The 21327-nt window shown below is 43.3% G+C and overlaps 1 protein-coding gene across 7 annotated transcripts in view; it reads left to right on the top strand.

Moving 5' to 3' along the window:
• PKIB (cAMP-dependent protein kinase inhibitor beta) overlaps positions 1-12654 on the top strand; it is a 72428-nt gene extending 59774 nt beyond the window's left edge. For 6 of the 7 annotated variants that reach the window (XM_077300630.1, XM_077300621.1, XM_077300641.1 and 3 more), the window contains 2 exons: positions 9180-9357; positions 10678-12654. In XM_077300630.1, the coding sequence (XP_077156745.1) occupies positions 9207-9357; positions 10678-10763 (237 nt within the window). In that variant the 5' untranslated portion in view covers positions 9180-9206 and the 3' untranslated portion in view covers positions 10764-12654. The remainder of the gene's footprint in view (positions 1-9179; positions 9358-10677) is intronic. The other variant, XR_013224883.1, reaches the window with a different exon arrangement.
• Positions 12655-21327: the final 8673 nt, after the last annotated feature.

The raw sequence follows: 21327 nt of genomic DNA, 5'->3' as shown, positions 1-21327 counted from the left end.
AAAAAAATTAAAGGGCAACTTTCTCAGTATGATCTTAGAAATTCTAATAGCCCACTATCACAGAGCTTACTGGAAACAGGAACACAGATACACAGAAACTGGCTGATGTCAGTCTCAGATCACATTGGTAGATTGAGAAAAATATACACACAACTTACTTGTAAACTCGGGGCCAAGCCTGTTGCATGCAGGAATACAATGGGCGCTAGATTAGGGGGTGGAGTGGAAGAACTCTGCAGATGGCCTCCCTCTCCTCCCAGGACCTGGAAGGGTTGCAATCAACTGTTAGGGAACTCACTGGCAGGGATAGCTCTCAAGCAGCAGGGATCTGCAGCCTCCAAGCCTCAGAGGGAATGGAAGGAGAAAGGGGTGGTTGGTGGGGAGAACAGAAAGCAGTTGACTGGCCGCTAGATGGACAGGCAGGCTGGTTGAAGGAGGAGGCAGTCAGGGGTGGGTCAGCCACCCTGAGTGGGTGTTAAGTGGCACTTAAGACATACTCCTCTTCTAAGGCTTTACCAGAAATATTAAATAGAACAGATGTTTTTAACATTGACATGTTTTAATGTTTGATATTTGCTGCCTTGGAGACCCTATTTGAGTGGAAAGGCACCATAGAAATGTTTTAAATAAATATATAGGGTCTTTAAGATATTGCTGTAATGAGATGTCTGCTCTGAACCTAATATGGAGCCGATACAGCAGAAAAACAAGTAAACATTAACATGCCAAATTAATAAAAAATAGTTAAAGGATTGATTCAGATAATTTCTGTGCATTGTTTTCAGGTATGTAAAGAAATTGGAGATGTCAGAATCTTAGCTCTTAGAGACTTTAGCTTGGAAAGGCTACCAAGGTCAATATTTTACATTATTTATGGGTCTTCACCACTGTTCCTTCAGTAGACCACTTCAGATTATGGGAGCTGCAACAAAGATGCTGATTGTATGAATGCCAAACAGACCTCCCCAAAGCACTGTATATTTTAAAGAAGTTGATGGGAGTCAGTGACCTAGTTTTGCAAATAAGTCTATATGGGAAGAGACTGTTCTTCAGATATGTGGGTCCGGTATCACACAGAGCTTTAAAACTAAGAACTTAGACCTGTACCAGGAATTGTTATTATATAAGCATGAGATTCATGTCTCGTAGCTCCCATAACTGCTCCCCTCTCTCTGCTTCCTTCTCTTCTTCTCATCCATTAACCAACATACTTTTATCTGCCCCCTCAGCCTTCAGCTTTCTCCCTTCCACTCCTTTCCAGGTTATCTCCAAAGGTAGCCCCATATAGAGGGCATTACAGTGGGTCCTGCGGCATGGATTGGCTAGGTCACTGAAGTCAAGAACGGAGGACCATTTTTGGATCAGGTTAAAATGATAAAGGGATTCTAGAAACTTCACTGACTTAGAATCATAGAATCATAGAGTTGGAAGGGGCCATACAGGCCATCTAGTCCAACCCCCTGCTCAACGCAGGATCAGCCCTAACCATCCTAAAGCATCCGACTTCTGTTTGTTTTTTTGTTTTTTTAAGTTTGTCTGGGCTAAAATACTCTCAAGGTTTTCACATGTTTGGATATAGTTTGACCTCATCTAGTGTCTCGGTCTCTTCAAGGACATCTGCTTTGCCCACCAAAATCTTGTCTGGCTAGTCTGGTCAACTTTAGATAAGCTGTGATTCTTTGTATATTTGTCATGATTTTAGGAATGGGATGTGGTTTTCCCAAGGGTGAGACGTGGTTTCTGAAGGTGGTTTGTGAAAACCTGTTGCACAGATTTAATGTGTTCCTCTAAGCCAGGGGTAGTCAAACTGCGGCCCTCCAGATGCCCATCGACTACAATTCCCATGAGCCCCTGCCAGTGAATGCTGGTAGGGGCTCATGGGAATTGTAGTCCATGGGCATCTGGAGGGCCGCAGTTTGACTACCCCTGCTCTAAGCCATGCTGCCCAATCGTGCTTCGGAATTACTGGCCCATACTGCCTAAGGTGAACCATAAAATATTTGAGGAGTGATTATTTCTTGAGAGCAGTTATAGCACTTATGCTAAGCACTGGCTGCTATTTGTTATAAACAAGTAGTCCTGTTTTGCTCTTAGTTATAAATACCCAAATTCACAAATACTCTTTCTTAAGAAAAAGGACAGGTGGCTGATTTGAAATGCTTACTATATTATCTTGAGGTGTAAATAATCCAAACAAATGTTGCAATTTGATTTCAAATATATTCAAGCATAAGCTTTTAGACTTTGTCCTCATCTTTATTGAAAGCTGAAATAGTGCCCTTGTGTGGCTGCCTTTGGCTTACGTAAACTAAGCTTAATTTTGAGGCATCATGGAAAAATGCATCTTTACAAAAAAGAGACAAAGTTTCAGAAAGGTCCTATCTAAAAATGGCAAGTAGTAACGCTGTTCCATTCCACATCCTGTGTAAAGGGAAAGCAATTTCGCTGCATGACATTTCCAAAGGAACTGTTTCCTTTCCAAGTGACCTATTAATGTGCATCTCCAGAACCACCCCCAGCAGTAGAATATGTTTTTGTGTGGACCTTAAATTTAGGGTTTACCTACATTACACACCCAACACATGCCAGGTCACAGATTTGTGACTGGACTTACATTCTAATGTACATCAGAGATCCATTATCCATGGGCGGGAATGCTTGTGCTGGCGGCATCAGGGAAAATCCCCGATTATGCATGACACCGCTGCCAGCGTGGGTGTGGCCCTGCCCAGGCCCATGAAAAGCCCGCATTATGGGAATGCGGGATCTTCCATGGTCCCTGAGATACCGCAGGTGGGTGCTGTGCATAACTGACAATGCCGGGCCTTTTGGCCCAGCCCAACCCCAACATACATTGTCCCTGCAGGGACATCACATGCCCCTGGAAGCTCCGCGGAGCCAGCTGGGGTGTCCCCCTGCCCCCACCATGGTGGGAGGGCAGCATGTGTGCAGTGGGGGCCCGGCCCCTTCCCACTACCGGGCAGCATCTCGGGCTTTCCACCCCAGTGTAAAGTGCATGTGTGTGCGCTACGCCAGGGCATCTGCATATGCTGGGGGAGCCCAACACCAGGGTGTACACGGGAAATGGCAGGGCAGAATGCAACAGCACAGCGGCCACCCAGCATAGCAGCCGCCATGTATAATGGGTCTGTGAAATGCATCAGCCAGAAACCTGGGTGTGATCTTTGACACTCCCTTAACTATGAAGGCACAGGTCTCAAGAGTAGCGTGGCTAGCATTTTTCCACCATCTCCAAGCCAAATTACTTGTGCCATCCCAGAACACCTAGCTGCAGTCATCCATGTGACGGTCACATTTAGACTGGACTTCTGTAACTCACTGTATGCAGGCCTATCCTTATCCTTGCTCCAGGATGCAGCATCCAGGGTCCTTATGGGTACACCTTGGACGGCACACATTTGACCTGCTCTCTGACAGCTGCACTGACTCCCAGTTGAATTCCAGATCAAGTTTAAGTTACTGGTGCTTACCCATAAGGCCACTTGCAGTCTGGGTCCTGTGTATCTGACAGACCATTTTTCTATCCATACCCCCCTGAAGAGTGCTTTGCTATGCTAACACCAACCAGTTGGTGGTTCCTGGCCCCAAGGAGGTACGTCTGGCCCCAACCAGGGCCAGGACATTCTCCGTCCTGGCCCTTACCTTGTGGAATGAGCTCCCAGAATATATCCAGGCCCTGTCAGAGCTGGCACAGTTCCTCCAAGATGGAGCTATTGCACCAGGCTTTTGGTTGGGGCCAAAGTTAACATCTACTGAGGCCCCACCTACATATTTACTTATTGTAAGAAGCCCCAGATTGTAACCTGACTTTGGAGAGAACATCACCAGCTACTCTGAAAATGGGTTGTTGCTGCCAACACTTTAATTGGCTGCACTGACGATTTTAAACTAATTTTAAATGTAATGTTATTTTATTGTTTTATTATATATATATATATATATATGTTATGAACCACTGGGAAGGTAGTATAGAAATAAAATAAATAAATACATTTATTTGCTTGGCACTGCAAAGTATTTCCAGTTTGCCTCCCACATTACTATTGCTGTGGGAGGAGGATTTTTGTTTGTTTGTTTTTGTTTTGGCCTCTGTTGCCTGTCCCCATGTGACCTAGGAAGGACACAGAGTTAGAGAAGAAGGGCAAAAGCCCCTCCCCATCTCACTTTCTGTTGGTGGAAGTAGAGAAGGAAATTGGAAGCTCCTTCTTGCCTCTTGCAGGACCAAGTGAATGAGCATTTTTAAGGTGAGTTCCACTGATAGGTCTCTGTCTGTGAGTCCAGTTGTATGCCCATGACCCAGCAGCTGTAAGATGTATCATTTAGTTTGGCACTTAAAGGGAAGAAAGGAAGGAAGGAAGATTGAAAAATAACACAAAAGAATACACTGAAATGCGGAAGAGAGCTCGCGCACTGGTAGATGGAAGTTTTCAACAGAGGACTCTTCATTTCAATCTACTATGAACAATTTTTGATCCTGAGATAGACTGTAATGATGATGCTCAAGAGACATAGTTTCCTTCGTTACTTGTGAAAAACTCACTCAACTCAGAGTCTGTGATTCATTTCCCCCAATTAGGCTGGCTGACAGGACATATTGCTGACAGATAGTCCAATATCTCTAAAAAAGAACAAGTGAGCTCATTCACCTTATTGTAGTTCTGCCAGTATTTGTCCTAGGCATTTGAGACACCCAGCTGGGTCAAAATGAAATCGCAATCCAAGCTTTCATTTGATGGAACAGGACTTTGGTTAATCTCATATGACTTCTAAGAATAGTTAAGGGCAAGGAGAGAAGGTACAATATGTAAATGAAGGGAAGCTGCTATGCTGGGGAAAGTATTTGAAAGCTAGCTTCTATATTTATCATGATCAAGTTTCAGAAACTAGATTTCAGATCTCACACTATGGCTTGAAAATTATTTTCCCAGTTTGGCAGTATCCCTTCATTTTTTCTGTTTATGTCAATCCTGATTATTAAGTCTGCGGGTTCAGTGAACACAGACTCCAATTCTTCAGAACAGCTCTTTTTATTTAGCAACTCCAGCAACAAACTCCAAATGCTGAACAGAGAAAAACAGGCAAACTCATGCACCTTTATACCTTTCAGGCAGCCCGCTGCTGCCTCTGATGGGCCCTAAGCAGAGCGATCTGGTTGGACCTTAACAGGTTCTTTTAATTGGTTAGGTCCTTGGCTGGCAGAAGCCCTCATTTGCATCAGTGGCCAAATGCCCACAGACATAACACTTATATTTTGCAAGAAATTTCTTATTAACATTTTAAAAAACCTTGGGAAAGTTGACCCTTCTAAAAACTGAAGGTGAATTACAGAACTTACCTTTTTGTGTGACACACTGACATTTACCACATGAGAGTTGTTGCACCGCTCTGCCGCTCGGGTTTTAGGTCAGGGCAGGTTGCCCTGCCTCTTACCAGCTCCGCATGGGGGAGCACTTGGCCCACTGCACCCCGTCTACCCGGGATGTGTGATCCCACATGGCAGCTGGGGCACTGAGGTTCTGCTGTGCTGCAGGGTGGCATGGGCCTTTTACAAAATTATTTTTTATGAACATGGGGCATTTCCCTCCCTCAGACGCGAGTGAGGAGGAGCCAGCCCAGCCCAGCCCAGCCAATTCTTCTACAAATGCACAACCCAGGTTCAGCATTGGACCCTATGAGCCTGATGGCAAAGAAGGGAACGTGCATTATCCGTATTCCCTCTCTACGGGCCAAATAAGGGCCTGAGCCGTGCCAAGACTGGGATCACTCTGGACTGGTGCCAATGTCATGCAGCAGCGAGTGGTGAGTCAGGCAAAATCTGGAACGAGTGGTAAGTCAGGCATAATCTGGAACGAGTGGTAAGTCAGGCAAAATCCCTCATGCGGTAATGGTCACAATTTGTCAGTGAAAACCTTTGTGTCCATTTTTAAAAGAAAGTTCCTAGAGGTCATGAGGGAAAAGATACCAGTGTGACTTCTGTATACTTCAAGTGTACTAGTGATAATAGATTCATCATTCGTTTGAAGATGGCAATTATGTTTTCACATAATTGGACAGTGATTGTGTGAAACAATGATAATCTTTAAACAGCAGTAAGCACCCAGAAGATTTGCTGTCTGAACTGTGTGAAACCAAGCTGGTCTCTGACAAAACTAACAGCAAGTACTGTTTTTTGAACAGAACATGATCACAAGATGGCAAGCAGAAAGGAGGGGGCATACAGTGACACCAGCAAACAAATGTTAACAGCATTACAGCAAAGGAAAATCCTGATTAGTGTTGTATTGCTTCCTAATTCTATTTACATCCTCGGTTTCTTTCACCCATGGAACAGTGGTCATTAGAAAAAGCATGGCACATACAAAGAGTGCCATTTATAGGTTCACTTAAATTAGTTAAATGACAGGAAGCAAGCTGGTTAAATGACTGGAAGCAAAGAGTAGGAATCAGTGGATAGTTCTCACAATGGAGGGAAGTAAACAGTGAGGTTCCATAAGGATCAGAATTGGGACTGGCACCGTTTTGTTTCTTCATATATGATTTGGAACTAGGGGTGAGTAGTGCACTGCCAAGTGACACAAAATTATTCAGGATGGTGAAAACCAAGACTGAGTGTGAAGGGGCCCCAAGAGGGCCTTCCCAAACTGGGTGAAGAAGCAGAGTTGGTTCTTATATGCCACTTTTCCTCTATCCGAAGGAGTCTTAAAGTGGCTTACAGTCGCCTTCCCTTTCCTCTCCCCACTACAGACACCCTGTGAGGTAGGAGAGGCTGAGAGAGTCCTGATATTACTGCTTGGTAGGGTTGTGCACAGCAGCATCCAAATTAGTTGTTCCAGGCTGACGCAGCCAGCGCTGTGCCACGGGGGGAGGGGGAAGCGCAAGCGCCAATGTGCAGCTCAGCACACTGTGTGTGTGCGCCAACTGATGCACCGGTGCCTGTGCCTCCCCTCCCCTGCCGCGGTGCAGTGCTGGCTGCGTCGGCCTGGAACGGCCAATTCGGATGCCACCACACACACTTTATCAATTCTATGGTGAGCCCAAGATCACCCAGCTGGTTGCATGTGGAAGAAGAGCAGGGAATCAAACCCAACTCGCCAGATTAGAAGGTCACACTCCTAACCACTACATCAAGCTGGGTGGGTGACAGTGTACAAAAATAAAGTTCAGTATTGGTAATTGTATATTGATGCCAAAATTTTAGAACACATCAAAATTTTGAACACATCAAAATTTTAGATTTTAGAACACATCATCAGTCGGTCCTTGAGCAGATAGAGTAGATGGCTGTGATTACAAAGAATCAGCATGGCTTTCTTCAGAACAAGTCATGTCAGACTAACCTTATCTCTTGTTTTGAGAAAGTTACTATCATGTTAGATCATGGGAATGCTGTGGACATTTTTTTACCTTGATTTTGATAAGGTTTCACATGATATTCTTATTGGCAAGTTGGTAACATGCTGTAAGGTTCCTTTTACTGCTAGGTGGATTGAGAACTGATTGACAGATCACAAGGGTGCTTGTAAATGGTTCATCATTTTTTTTGGAGAGGAGTGAGGATTGGAGTGCCTCAGAGATCTGTCCTGGGCTCTGTATTATTCAACATATTCATAAATTATTTAGATGAAGGAATATAGGGGTTGCTTATTAAATTTTCAGATGATACTAAACTGGGAGGGGTAGCAAACACACCAGAAGACAGAATCATGATACAGGATGATCTTGACAGGCTGGAAAACTGGGCTAAATTGAATAAAATGAATTTTAGTAGTGAAAAATGTAAAGTTCTGCATTTAGGTAGGAAAAATCAAATGCATCGCTATAGGATGGGTGAGACTTATCTTGGCAGTAGTACATGTGAAAAGGATCTGGGGGTCTTAGTAGACCAGACACTGAACATGAGTCAGCAGTGTGACTCGGTAGTTAAAAAGGCAAACGGAATTTTGGGCTGTATTAAAATAAGTATCGTGTCCAAATCAAGCGAGGTGATGTTACCATTTTACTCCACTCTGATTAGACCTCACTTGGAGTACTGTGTTCAGTTTTGGGCACCACAACTGAAGGAAGATGTAGAGAAACTGGAATGTGTCCAGAGGAGGGCTACAAAGCTGGTTAGGGGTTTGGAGACCAAGTCATATGAAGAAAGGCTGAAGGAGCTTGGTCTGTTTAGCCTGGAGATTATGAGGTGATATGATAACCATCTTCAAATACTTCAAGGGCTGCCATATAGATGATGGAGCAGTTGTTTTCTGTTGCCTTAGAGTGTGGACCAGAACCAATGGGCTAAAATTAATTCAAAAGAATTGTTGGCTAAACATCTGGATGAAGTTCCTGACAGAGTGGTTCCTCAGTGGAACAGACCTCATGAACTTCCTTCTTTCGAAGTTTTTAAGCAGAGGCTGGATACTCATCTGACAGAAATGCTGATTCTATTAACTTAGGCAGATTGTGAGTGGTTGGGCAGATTGTTCTGAGTTCCTGCATTGTGCTGTGGGTTGGACTAAATGACCCTGGAGGTTCCTTCAGCTCTATGGTTCCATGATTCTATGTTTCAAAATCTCTTCTGAAAGATGAGCTACGATATCTCACTACCTATATGTATATAACATGAAAACGTCTCCTTTTTCATTTCAGCACTTAAATCTCCAGTTGTAGCACTATCTTTGACTTTTTTTAAGTTATCTTTTGCAGCTAGGTTAAATTCTAGGAAGATTTTGTTTCAGACAGTGTACAAAATGTTCCTTGATGCCAGATAATACAGTTGAATGCCCTCCTTGTTGACTGGTAAAACTGTTTTCTAAGTACCCAGAGAGAGAGAGTGAGAGAGATATTTCTCGAGGGAAATCTACAGGTAACATCCGTTGTGCTATTAATTAATTTTGTTGCTTTTCTATTATGCCTTGTATGCTTGGTGGTCAAAATACAAAGGGAAAGTAAAGAAAGACAAGTGAAATAGATTCTTGGGATAAAGTTTCAGCATTGGTGATTGGAGGCTCCTGACATTTACTGTGGGAGAACCGGTTAATCGTTTCCTCGGCCAGCTGACATTTCAGTACACAAAGGACAAACTACCTTCTTCTGTTAAATAACAGGATTACTTCATGTCCTGACACCAGAGTGTAGAAACGAAGGGAGTTAAAAAATTGTGTGCTTTTTGGCAGATGTTGCTATGAGGAAAGAAGTTAGAAATGACTGATGTGGAACCTGTGGTCACAGATTTTGCAGCATCAGGAAGAGCAGGCCGCCGAAATGCCTTACCAGACATCCTGGGTTCTTCTGCTGCGGGAGCTGGCACATCTGAACTGCCACTTAAATTAGCTGAACTATCCATGTCAGAAGGTAATGCCTATCCATTCTTGAGAAGCAGGAATTACCCTTCTTAATTGTTAAGATCTTACTACTTTTTAGTGACTATGAAGTCTGCAAGCCAATTTATGACTATGTGGAATGGCTGCCTGATACATATTTATTTATTGTTTATTATCAAGGTTTTTTACCCAGCCTTTCTGCCCCCATGGGACCATCAAGGTAGCTAATAAAACATACAAGCTACAATATAGTCATTAAAACTAACATAAATACATCATTAAAACAAATTGAAACCAAAGCTTAAAAAACTACAAAAGACAAAAACAACACTTTAAACACTGGGGAAGAAGGAGGGAACATAAGAGCTACAGCCCATATATCTCTAGCCAGCAAAAAAGTATTATATAATTAGAGTGCCATCCTAAGCAGACTTCATTGGGCTTACAAGGGTGTGACTCTGCTTAGAGTTACACATTTAATCATTTGCTCAAGATGCATTTCCCTTCACAAGCAGACTCAAATCAGCTAGCACAAGTTTAAAGTTGTAGCAATTATATAAACATATAAATAATTGGAATATAGAACACAAAAAAATTAGTTATGAAGTCTGTTTTGATTACATAAAATTATACATCAACTAAAAAATGCTCTTGAAAAGTTTATCCTTACAGAACCTCCTGAATGGTAACAAAGTGGGTACCTTTCTGGCTAAGTCAGGAAGGCTTCTCCACCAATGTGGGCACTAGGAATGCATATTAACAAGTTCATGACCTTAAATACACCCCAGATTTGGCTTTTTCGTGCTCCCAGTTTCAATGGGGCACTTCTTCCAAACATTTCCTGGACCTTTTGTCTGGTTGGGTTTGGGCCATTTAAAGCCTCCATTTTGGAGATTTTAAAATGGCTCTGTTTTTTTTCCTTTCCCCTTTTCCAAATTGAGGGAAGTGAAATTGAGGTTTTAAATAGTTGGCAGTAATTTTGGTGCTCTTACTGGCAGTTCAGTTTGGGAATTCTGTATCATTTGGCCTTGGGGTCATTTGGGTTTGTGGGTCCAGTTCAGGAATACCCCAAAGTGAATCAGAATTTTCTGGTTCATGCCCATCCCTAGGGTGCATGCGAGTGGGTTATGGCAGCCCACACATGAGGGCACAATAATAAGTCTTTGGTCAGAGAAACACAGCTCCTGTACCAGAACATACTTGAGAAGGTGAGCCTGCAACAAAATTAACGTTATCCATTATGTGTCTTCCCAGAATTTTGCTGTTCTATACCCATGCTGTTGATCTGAATGTTGTGATCCAGCTATTCCATGCACATCTAATATGATTTCTCATATGCATCCCTCTCCAGATGAAGGAGCTGTAGGTGGAGAAACATCTTCCTCTGACACTGCAATGGAAAATCAGGAAACAGAAGGAAAAGGCATGGATTCCTAACGTCTAAGGAGGGCTTGGCTTGTGGTGATCACCATCTGATTTCACTCCCAGTCTGTACTGGACTCAGAATGACTCAGTATTGTTACGCCGGGTGAGGAGAGAAGAGAAGCTGCTTAAGGGGTTTATTACTGAGTTCGTTACCAAGTTCATCACATAGCAATGTATCTGTGTGCAAATTGTTTCCAATGATGACCTGCAGAATATCTATTAGGGTTTTAGAATTGTTTTCTGTCCACCGTATTCTTTTGGATGGTATAAATAAATAAGCACAACCCAAGAAGAGCACCTTCTTTGACTTTTTCAGAAAACTAAAAATGGATTTTAAAACATTATTATACCTGATCCCAAAAGGCATGCACTGTGCTGCAACAGAGGAGCCTATTTAATGCCTTTAAACACACACACACACACACACACACACACACACACACCATGGGAGAAATCAACTACAGTCTTAAAGAGACACCGTAGGAAGAAGTAAAAAAAATGTTTTAAGGGAAAAATGATCTGGAATGGAAGATCATTGCCTTTGTATTGTTCGCCACTCGTGTGTAGACGTTTGTGGGAACTCTCCTGCTTCTATGGATCAGTGGCCTGGAGCCTGCAACCATTAACCCTCCCAGCACTCCAGAATCTGATGCAGTGGGTGGGATCATAGCAGTCCACTCTGCTGTGGCTGGGCACTTACCTCTTGAACTTTCTACTAACACCACTGCTACCAGTGGAGGAAACTTTTGCATTAGCAGGCTATTCTTGCACCAGTGGAATGTGCCAGCAGAGAAGACTGTTAGGATCCAGCCCAGCATTTGAGGATACTGGAAGGATATCATAGGCAGAATCTTGTGGTTTTCCATGACTCTTATGTTAATCACATTCCATGCAAAAATCACAATGGTGACACTTACTGAAAGGGAATCTCTTCCTAGCAAGAGAATTTTGTACATTGTGAGCTGTTAAAATGCAGTGTCCTGCAACAGAAGAAAGACCTCTGGATTCTCCACAGCAGCTGCATATTTATTATGCTGTTGGCTGGAGAGGCCATTCTTATGGATTGATTTTTTAAAAAAATAGCCTTCTTTTCATCTGTTCCCCTCCCCAGACCTCAAAGGTTATTTCCACAAATCTGGGGCACACTGTTCGATCTTTAAATGAAAATGAAAAATACTCTTTCCTTCTCCTTTCAAAATATCAGAATGCTCTGAGATTACCTAGGTATGAAATCTCTTGGATCGGAATCCTCTTTTCTCATATTTGGCCTCTTCTGGGCCATACTGTGTGTTATATAAGATAGCCAAGATTAATTGCCCACCTTTTTTTGACTAATCTGGAACTGGGTGGAGGGAGGAGAGATGCTGTAATCAGCATTTCACCCTCCCCTTGTGATGGTTTGAAAAGAAAATACCTCCAAAGGCTGTTTATTCCATAAAACCAGTGATCCCCCCCCCTACGGTAAAACCGCCCCCAAAAAACAGGTGAAAAGAAATTGTGCTAGAAAAAATTGTGATGGGGAAGGTGTAGACAAATTGTCTCCTCCTACCCTCTAACATTACTGCTTTTGTTTAATTCAGACCTAAGCAATCTTGGTGTTTTGTCTCTCCATAAGTTTTTTAAGTACTTGTGTGGCACCTGTAAACTGTTTTAAATTGGGTTTATTCTGGCATGAAAAATGCAAATTTGTTCACATCTCTTTTGCCTCGTTGTGTCTTTCATCACTCATCTTTTCACAAGGCTTCAGAACACAAGCTTTTCATCTGAGTTAGGATGTGGAGTCACTGATTCATGACTGTTTCTATTACAATCATCGTAGTGAAAGCATTTCCTTCCTTGTAGACCTTGCCTGTACCAAAGGATTGATCCATGTTTTATAATAAAGGTTGTATTATTTAAACTACACCACGCCTATTCTTTTTACCATCTACTTTATACAATTGTTTCATGAGGCAATTGTACCAGGAACAAAATATTTTGGGTAGAACTCAAGGACCATTTTTACCAGTGGCTTTCTCGCAGGCTGGTAAAATAGGACAGGCTATACCAGGGAGAGCCACTAGATGGAGTGTGTCAGCAGTATATGGTATCCTCTTCCCAGTGCTGATCTAAAGGCTCTTTGGTCACTGTTAGCACACGCCTACATGTTAGTTGTGTAGCAATTACCTGTTATAATGAATAGGCTTCAGAATGAAGCCAGGGAAGCAAACTTTTCCTTATGGCAGCCCTGGCCTGTGCCCCAGCTGCATGTTGCCTCCCCAGATATCAAGTTTGCATCATGCAACCCCAGCCTACCTCCAGCTCCATCCTGTGGCAGAGAGCCTTTCCTTCTTTGTCACTACACAGAGAGCTCTTTGATCGAGCAATGCCAACCAGCTAAGAATCCCTGGCCCTAATGTCATTTGCATTCAACAGCCAGGGCCTTTTCGGAAAACTCTTGAGTTCCCCAGGGCCTGTAAGATGGAGGTCTTCCACCAGGCCTATGGTTGAGGCCAGTTATAACCAAATCTAAATCTCAGTCCTCCCTCTCACCTCTTATTCTCTCCTTTCCTCTTCTGATCTCCTAGTACCTAGCAACTGACTGGGAATAAACCACCAATTCAGGACTCTTGGCTGATGCTATTGCATCCAAATTTTGGTTCAAAAATGTAATCTATTTTACATTGTTTTATATGGAATACACTGGTTTTATTGAGTTTTGATTCTGTAAATGGCCCCGAGACAGCATGTCTGAGAGGGGTGGTATATCAGTCAATCAATCTGCAATGGATCCTGCCCCCACCATCCACCACCTCTAGGGACCACAAATTTGCCATGTACCATTAGAACTGCTGGGATCAAGCTGTGTGTCCATTCGGGTTGCCTTGCTGCCCCTGTTAACTTCCTTTCCCAAATCTACTGCAAACAACACTAAAAAATTCAAGCTAACCCCTTGGCAACTCATCTGTTCTGAATTATGTTATGGACTTCTGTTTTCCATCTGTTTTCTTACAATTTAAAAATATAGCAGTCATTGGACAAAAACTCCCTGGCATGTGCTTGTCTTATCAACCTAGCTAATTGGTGCAGAAAACATATTGAGACTATTTATTGCTTGTTAGAGCCACTAGGTGCCAGTCTGTACCCATTTGAAGTAAATTATCCTGTTGAGCCTCAAGGCCTGTAGAGCTCCTGCTATTGAAAGGAATGGGGCTGAATTCAAAAGCTGAACTTTTGAGACTCTGAATCTGCACTGGAGCTGCTTGTGTGAACAGTCTGTAGCTGTTACATTTCCTCTCTGCGCCACACAGAGGCTCCTACAAACATAAACATACTGTATGTTTACTGAGAAATGGTAAGAGACTTTCCAGTTTGGCATTATGTATCAGCAAGAAGAATGAAGGTCAGCAGAGATATTAATTAATTAATTGTTTGTTTGTTTGTTTGTTTATTTATTTATTTATATCTGATCTGGCTCGTGATAGTCTCAGATCCCCCACCTTTGCCCTTTTCATTCTTTTTTTTCCTCAGATATTTCCATCTCTTCTTTTTTTCTTACCAATCCATTCTTCAGAGACTAGCCTAGACTGAGGTTGACCTAAGAATTCTCAATGACAGATGACCTTGATGGCCCAGGCTAGCCTGGTCGCCTAAGATCTCAGAACCAAAGCAGGTTGGACCATAGTTAGCATTTAGGGTTAGGTTACGCTAAGCAGGGTAGGCCATAGTTGGCCTTTGGATGGGAGACTACCAAGAGCGTCAGGGGTAGCTGTGCAGAGGCAATCAACTACTTCTGCTAGTCTCTTTCCTTGAAAATGCCATAGGTTCACCGTAAGTCAGCTGTAACTTGATGGCATTTCACACACACAAACACACACAGAAGCTTGTTTTAATGGGTTGGATCGTTCATCATCTTGGACATCCTAAATTGTGATGAACTGCACTTTAAAGGCTCATAAGTGCTGTGTAAGCATGTAAAGAATTGTGAAGAGTTAACGCCTCACAGAGCCAGAGAGCCTTCAGTGATGGGCTGCTCTAAGGGATTTGATTGGTTAGCATCAGTGGAGCAGGAAAGCTTGGGAATATTGTTGAAGAGAACTCAGTTTGAGTTTAGTCTTGACTGTGGAAGGTTTAGCTCTGACTGAAAACAGTGTCATACTGAATGAGGATGGGAAGATTGGCAAGGAGACGTGGATAGATCAGTGGAGACCCCTCCCCCCTATTCAGGTCAGGAGAAGAGATAGATCTGCTAGTTAAAGAAATTCCCTGCCCAGTTGAAAGGGAGATAGCTCTAAAAAGTGGAGTTATCCCTCCTGTGGTCAGAGAAGGAATTTAGGTGCTTGCTAGTGTGTATCCCTGCTTTCTGAAATCTGAAGACTCAGTTCAACTGGAGTGTTTAGGAAACACTGAAAACAAAGCCTCTCATCTCAAAGAGTCTTAAGACTCTGAAAAATTTATAACACTTAATTGCTGGAAATATATGAACAGTATAACAAAAATTGAGTCCAATAGCATCTTTAAGACCAACAAAGATTTATTCAAGGTGTGAACTTTCAAGTGCATGCACTCTTCCTCAGACTGAATGAACCATTATAAGAATATAATATACTGTATAAATAAGTATAAAATATAAATATAATATAATATGAATAAAATATAAATAAGTATAAAATAAATTGTGGCAAATTAGTAAATGGTCATAATATCTGAATTAATTTGGATATTATGACACAAAGATGCTCTTGGACTCAATTTTTGTTGTGCTACTTCAGACCAACACGGCTACCCACTTGAATATATGAGCAGTAGTTTGTGAAAATATTAAATTACCTCAAAGCTCTTATTAATTTACCTCATACATTTTACCCCAGATTTCACGTGACCTTTCCCCCCTCTACACTGAATAAAATACTTTGTATATTTCTGAACATTATAAAGCCTTTTGTGTGCCGTTTCAGAAGTTTAAGAGTCTAACAGCATAAACATGTTTTAAATAAATTGATGGTATCACATTTAGGACTGGATAATTGGGAATACATTTTAATCCTAAATCGCCTTAAGAAGTATGCTGACTATAAAGCATAACATACCAATGCAGGAAAATGTTTATCATAGTTCACTGAGTATATATTATACCATTTGCTTATTTTTAAGACAGATTGAATCCCAAAGCAGCTCTCTATATAGATTAAATCTGGTGGCTGAGATTCACTAGTCCATTTCTTCTTCTCAATAAAAAAGCTTCATCAAACATTGTGGCAACTGTTGGGGCCAGCATGAACAGTTAGAAGATGGGAATGTCCTTTGATGAAGTTGGTGGTGTAGCTAGTGTCTAGCTCTAACCCCTATTGTAGTCCTCTAGAGCAGTGGTCCCCAACCTTTTTTATCACTGGGGACCACTCAACGCCGGGGATCACTCACTGGGGACCACTCAACGCCTTTTACTGAGGCCCGGTGGGGGGGGTAGTTTACTCCTCTACTCTCAACCACTGCCCTAACTCTCTCTGATCGCTATGATAATGTTTAAACATCCGTTCAAAATAAGATACAGACACGCCACAACAATGAACAGAAGGAACATTTTATTTTCATGGAAATTTTAACTCATGACAATGACAAATCAATGGGAGGCCTGAGCTTGTTTCTCTGCAACGAGATAGTCCCATCTGGGAGTGATGGGAGACTATACCCAAAGTGTGTTGTAAAGGGTCGGGGGGGGGGGGGAGAAAAGGCGTCCTTCGGGGCCCACCTCCAATTAGTCGAAGGACCACATGTGGTCCGTGGCCCACAGGTTGGGGATCGCTACTCTAGAGACTCTCCTGTGCCTTTTGGCTGTTAGTAGCATGTCTATAGTAGCCTGGCCTTACAAAGATTTTCCTCTATAACTGTGTCTCGAGAAAAATGAACCAGGCAGCACAGATGACCTTCCTCAGGAGAGATCCTGTAGCTGTTAAGGATTGGCCCAGCACTGAGAAACTGCCAGCACCATCCAATGCAGGCTTACTCCAGTCTACACACATTGAAATCAATGAGTTCAGGGTGGAATAATTTTTGCAAAGGATTGCACCAGCAGTTGCCTGCAAAAGAGAAGACCATGGGGGAGTTTTCTGTCCATGAAAGAGTTTTGTCGCAGTCCATTAAGGATTTCTTCTGAAATAACCAAACATTTAAGAGAGGGAATAGGCTTGGGGAAATGGGGAATGCTTGTTCTACTGAAAATATTATTTTAGCGAGACCTTTTGGGGTCAGTAGAGATTATTTGGTTAGGGCTTCTGGCAGTAAAGTAATTTCTGTTCTGCTCCAAGGAACCATTCTCAAGGTTTTAAATCATTTCCCACTTTAACCTTCAATATCCGCACTTTTGTAATAGTTGCTGGGTATACAACATACCAGCTCTCAAATTGGCACAAAATGTATGTGTCATTCAAAGAGATTAAGAGAAAGGGGGAAATCTCCCTAAAGGCCTTTTCTCATATCTGATGTGCTTCTTCTTTCCTGACCTTTGCAGAGAACGATAGAGAAATTGGTCTTAACATTTTGTCCCCTATATTGTTCTTTTTAAAAGTATGCTTAGCTGTTTAACTGTTCCATACGTCCAATTCCATCAGAGTTCATTAGACAGATGAATTTCAATGAGGCATAAAATGCCCCATGTTACTTATAACCATTCTAGGCAGTCCGAGCCTTATGTTACCTTAAGGAATGACTGTGGCATAGACCTTCTTAAAGTGGTGCCCACTTCATCGGATATATAGGCCCGACTACTAGCGCCCTACCTGTCCCCTGACCACTTGGCTACAGTGATCCATGCGACAGTCACCTCCAGAATAGATTTCTGTAACTCGCTCTACGCCGGCCTACCCTTGTCTCTGATCCGGAAACTCCAGCTAGTGCAAAACGCAGCTGCTCGGGTCCTCACTGGTACACATTGGAGGGTCCATATCCAGCCTGTGCTGAGGCAGCTGCATTGGTTGCCAATTGCTGCCCGGATCAGGTTCAAGGTTCTGATTTTGACCTTTAAGGCTATAAGCGGGTTGGGACCCACATACCTGAGGGACCACCTATCGCCCTACATCCCCCGCAGGGCCTTATGCTCAGCGGGGGAGAATCTCCTGATCGTTCCTGGCCCTAGAGAAGCGCGCCTGACCTCGACCAGGGCCAGGGCCTTTTGGGTCCTGGCCTCTACCTGGTGGAATGAGGTCCTGGGTGAGCTGCGGGCCCTGCGGGACTTACCAGCTTTCCACAGGGCCTGCAAGACTGAGCTCTTCCCCCAGGTTTTTGGTTGAGGCCGGGGTCAGCGAATGAGTGCCAGCATCCCCCCACCCCGGACCTAGTAAATTAGATCTCCTCCCCACCCTCCCTGCCGCTCCGATAGCAGGGGATAGGAATAATGAGAACTTCTGCCATGTTGGGATTGTTTTTAAAGTCTTTTAATGGGTATTTTAATGGGGATAAGACTATTGTAATCCACCACGAGCCTACGGGGAGTGGCGGGAAATAAATCTTATTATCATTAATAATAATAATAATAATAATAATAATAATAATAATAATAATAATAATAATATACTCAAATGACAGACATAAGCTTCTTGATTTGTTTGCTTGTTACTGGCCATCAAGTTGCAGCCAATTTGTGGCAACCCTGTAGGGTTTTCAAGGCAAGAGACATTCAGAGGTGGTTTGCCTGGCTCTGCAGAGCAATCCTGTTATTACTTAGTGGTCTCTCATTCAAATACCCACTGGGGCCAACCTTGTTTAGCTTCTAAGATCTGACAACATTGGGCTAGCCTGGGCTACCCAGCTCAAGGCAGACAAGTTTATAGAGGGGGAAGTGTAAACAATGAGGTTACAATCTCGAAAGGCGAACAAAGTCCAGAATGTTGATTGCCACAGTAAATCTGTAAGCCTTCATTATGTTTTTTCTGCTATAGATGTCATGGCCGCCCCATTGGATCTAATTCTAGTGATTCGGTGAAGGGTGCGGGAAGGATTATGTGCATCATTAATAGTGCTGCTGTTAATAATTGCCACCTTTTACTGCTTTGAGGGTAGTATGTAAAGAGCTTAAGATAGCCACTAAGACCTGCATTTGCTGTGGTGATATGTCAGCATAACTCAAAGATCTGCCAGATTAACTGGAGATATGCCAACACTACTCTGATGTAAATCCAGCTGTAAGATAGCTGCACCAGCAGAAGGGGGCAGGAATGGGAAATGCTGGGTTATTCCAGAGAGGGGCAGGGCTTAGTATATTCACCTTCCTTGACTCACATTCTGCCCTGGCACCAGCACCATCAACTCCTTGGGTTCCTTCTAGGCAGCCCTCCAGCAGGAATTGAGCCAGGACTGATGCCATTCGCCCTCCTGAAACTACAGCATGACCAACAGCCACAGTGCCCAGAGGGCATCCAGCTGCTCCCTGGTCTGGTCACCAACTTTAATGCTGTAACTTGGTTCCGCTCAGCAGACAACTGAATGCTGTAGTTGTCTCTAGCATGGCCAAATAGTGACAGGGACTGTTCTACATGTAATTCAAAGGCACAGTAGTCTTCCAAGAACAGGAGAATGATAGACTTCAAAATGCCACTCCCTTTCTGTTAGGGAGGGACTTTTTATAAATCTAATTATTAATAATAGTAATGATGAAGATGACGTTTGGATTGTTCCATAAGTTTGTCTTTGTTTAAATGGGTTATGGAAGGTGGGGGGCCCATGCCCCCCCTGCCCATTACTAACTACACATCAGGAAGGCCTGAGAGGGCTGAGGCTCCAATGGCTCCACTGCAAAGGGGAAGGGGAAGCTCCTTCCGGCTGACAATCCTTCTGATCACTGCTGGTGTATGCAGGCCACACCACAGGGAGGAAGGGGTGGAGAGTAGGGGGTGTGGAATGAACAGAAGTGGGCAGAAGTAATTAGCTCATGAATCCAGTGGTGGAATGGCTACATAGAAATCGGCTAAGCAAAGTGCCTGCAGTGTGTGGTGGCCAGTTCCCAATATCTGGATCTGAGTGCTCAAGTTGTTCAGGAGTATCTGAGACTCCTTCCCCAAATGCCTTGTACTTGGCCTCATGGAAGGCTTCAGCCAATGACCACAGACATGCTCAGCCTATGCTATTCCATAGCATTGTGCCTTTCTATGCAGTCTTTCTTGCCCTGCTACGGAAGGCAGGTTTCAACCCCAGGGCAATGGGGGATTCCCAAGCCCTATCCTCAGGATTGCCAGACACATCCATAGAGGCATGATCCCCTGCAACCAGGCCTTGCCTCCCAGTGCTGTTTAGCTGGCTGGCAGGGGGATTTACCAGGAGAAAGAGAAGGACCAGGCCTCATTATTAGCATCACATAGGAAGTGATGTCACCACACCAGCGATGTCTAGGCAATGCTCTGATATTTGAGGGGAAATTCCATTGTAGAAACCAGTTTTACCATAGAGTTTTTGCCCAAATGCCAGAGTGTCATCCAGACATCATTAGTGAGATGACATCACTTCCTGTGCAATGCCAGTACTATGGCCTGGGCCTTTCTTTTTCCCCTGGTAAGTCCCTCCCCATCCCGTATCATCATGTCCTTTTCCTCTGTGCTCATTTGGATGTATGCTTAGAAGAATACTCTGCAGTATATTTTTGGAACTTCTAAAATACTAGGAGGATATGTATACATCTAACCATCTGCCAGACTGTTCTACAAAACAATTCTGTTATTTCCATCTGAACAAATTTAGAGCCCAGTGGCACCAACAAAGTTTTATTCAAGGTATGAGCTTTTGTGTACACACACATTTCTTCAGATACAATGTCATGGAATGGAAGTCATTAGTACATACTTATAGGCAAGGTGTAGGAGTAGATTTACATACAGCATAATGAAAATGGTTAACAAATTCCAAAGATAAAATAGGAAAAACCAGCAATTAGGATTCATTTGTATTCACTTGAGACTGAATTTCATGGGAAACATTTTGTGTACAATAAACATATCCTCATTAAGAGAATAATGAGCAAATATATACAGTATTTGCTGCCGTATAAGAGCCTCTTGTGGCGCAGAGTGGTAAGGCAGCCGCCTGAAAGCTTTGCCCATGAGGTTGGGAGTTCAATCCCAGCAGCCGGCTCAAGGTTGACTCAGCCTTCCATCCTTCCGAGGTCGGTAAAATGAGTACCCAGCTTGCTGGGGGGGGGGTAATGACTGGGGAAGGCACTGGCAAACCACCCCGTATTGAGTCTGCCATGAAAACGCTAGAGGGCGTCACCCCAAGGGTCAGATATGACCCAGTGCTTGCACAGGGGATACCTTTACCTTTAAGACTACTTTCCCCCCCTGAAAAACATGCCTCCAAGTGGGGGGGGGGTCGTCCTATACGCCGGGTGCACTTCAGTTGGGATAGACATAGCTGTCTATAGTGGCCCATAGTACTGTAATGTAATGTAACAAATTCTGTATTTTGAGTGGAAATGTTGGGGGGTCGTCTTATATGCCCAGTCGTCTTATACGCTGGCAAATACTCAATCTCAGCAGTTAGGTGAGATCTTGCTCTTATGCCTCCTTCCTCTCCTTTCAAGCACGGAAGCTTTCCATCTATCACTCATCTATGA

This window comes from Paroedura picta, chromosome 1 (genome assembly GCF_049243985.1).
Source record: "Paroedura picta isolate Pp20150507F chromosome 1, Ppicta_v3.0, whole genome shotgun sequence".
NCBI classification, from domain to species: domain Eukaryota; kingdom Metazoa; phylum Chordata; class Lepidosauria; order Squamata; family Gekkonidae; genus Paroedura; species Paroedura picta.
This window is presented reverse-complemented; position numbering and strand designations above follow the sequence as displayed.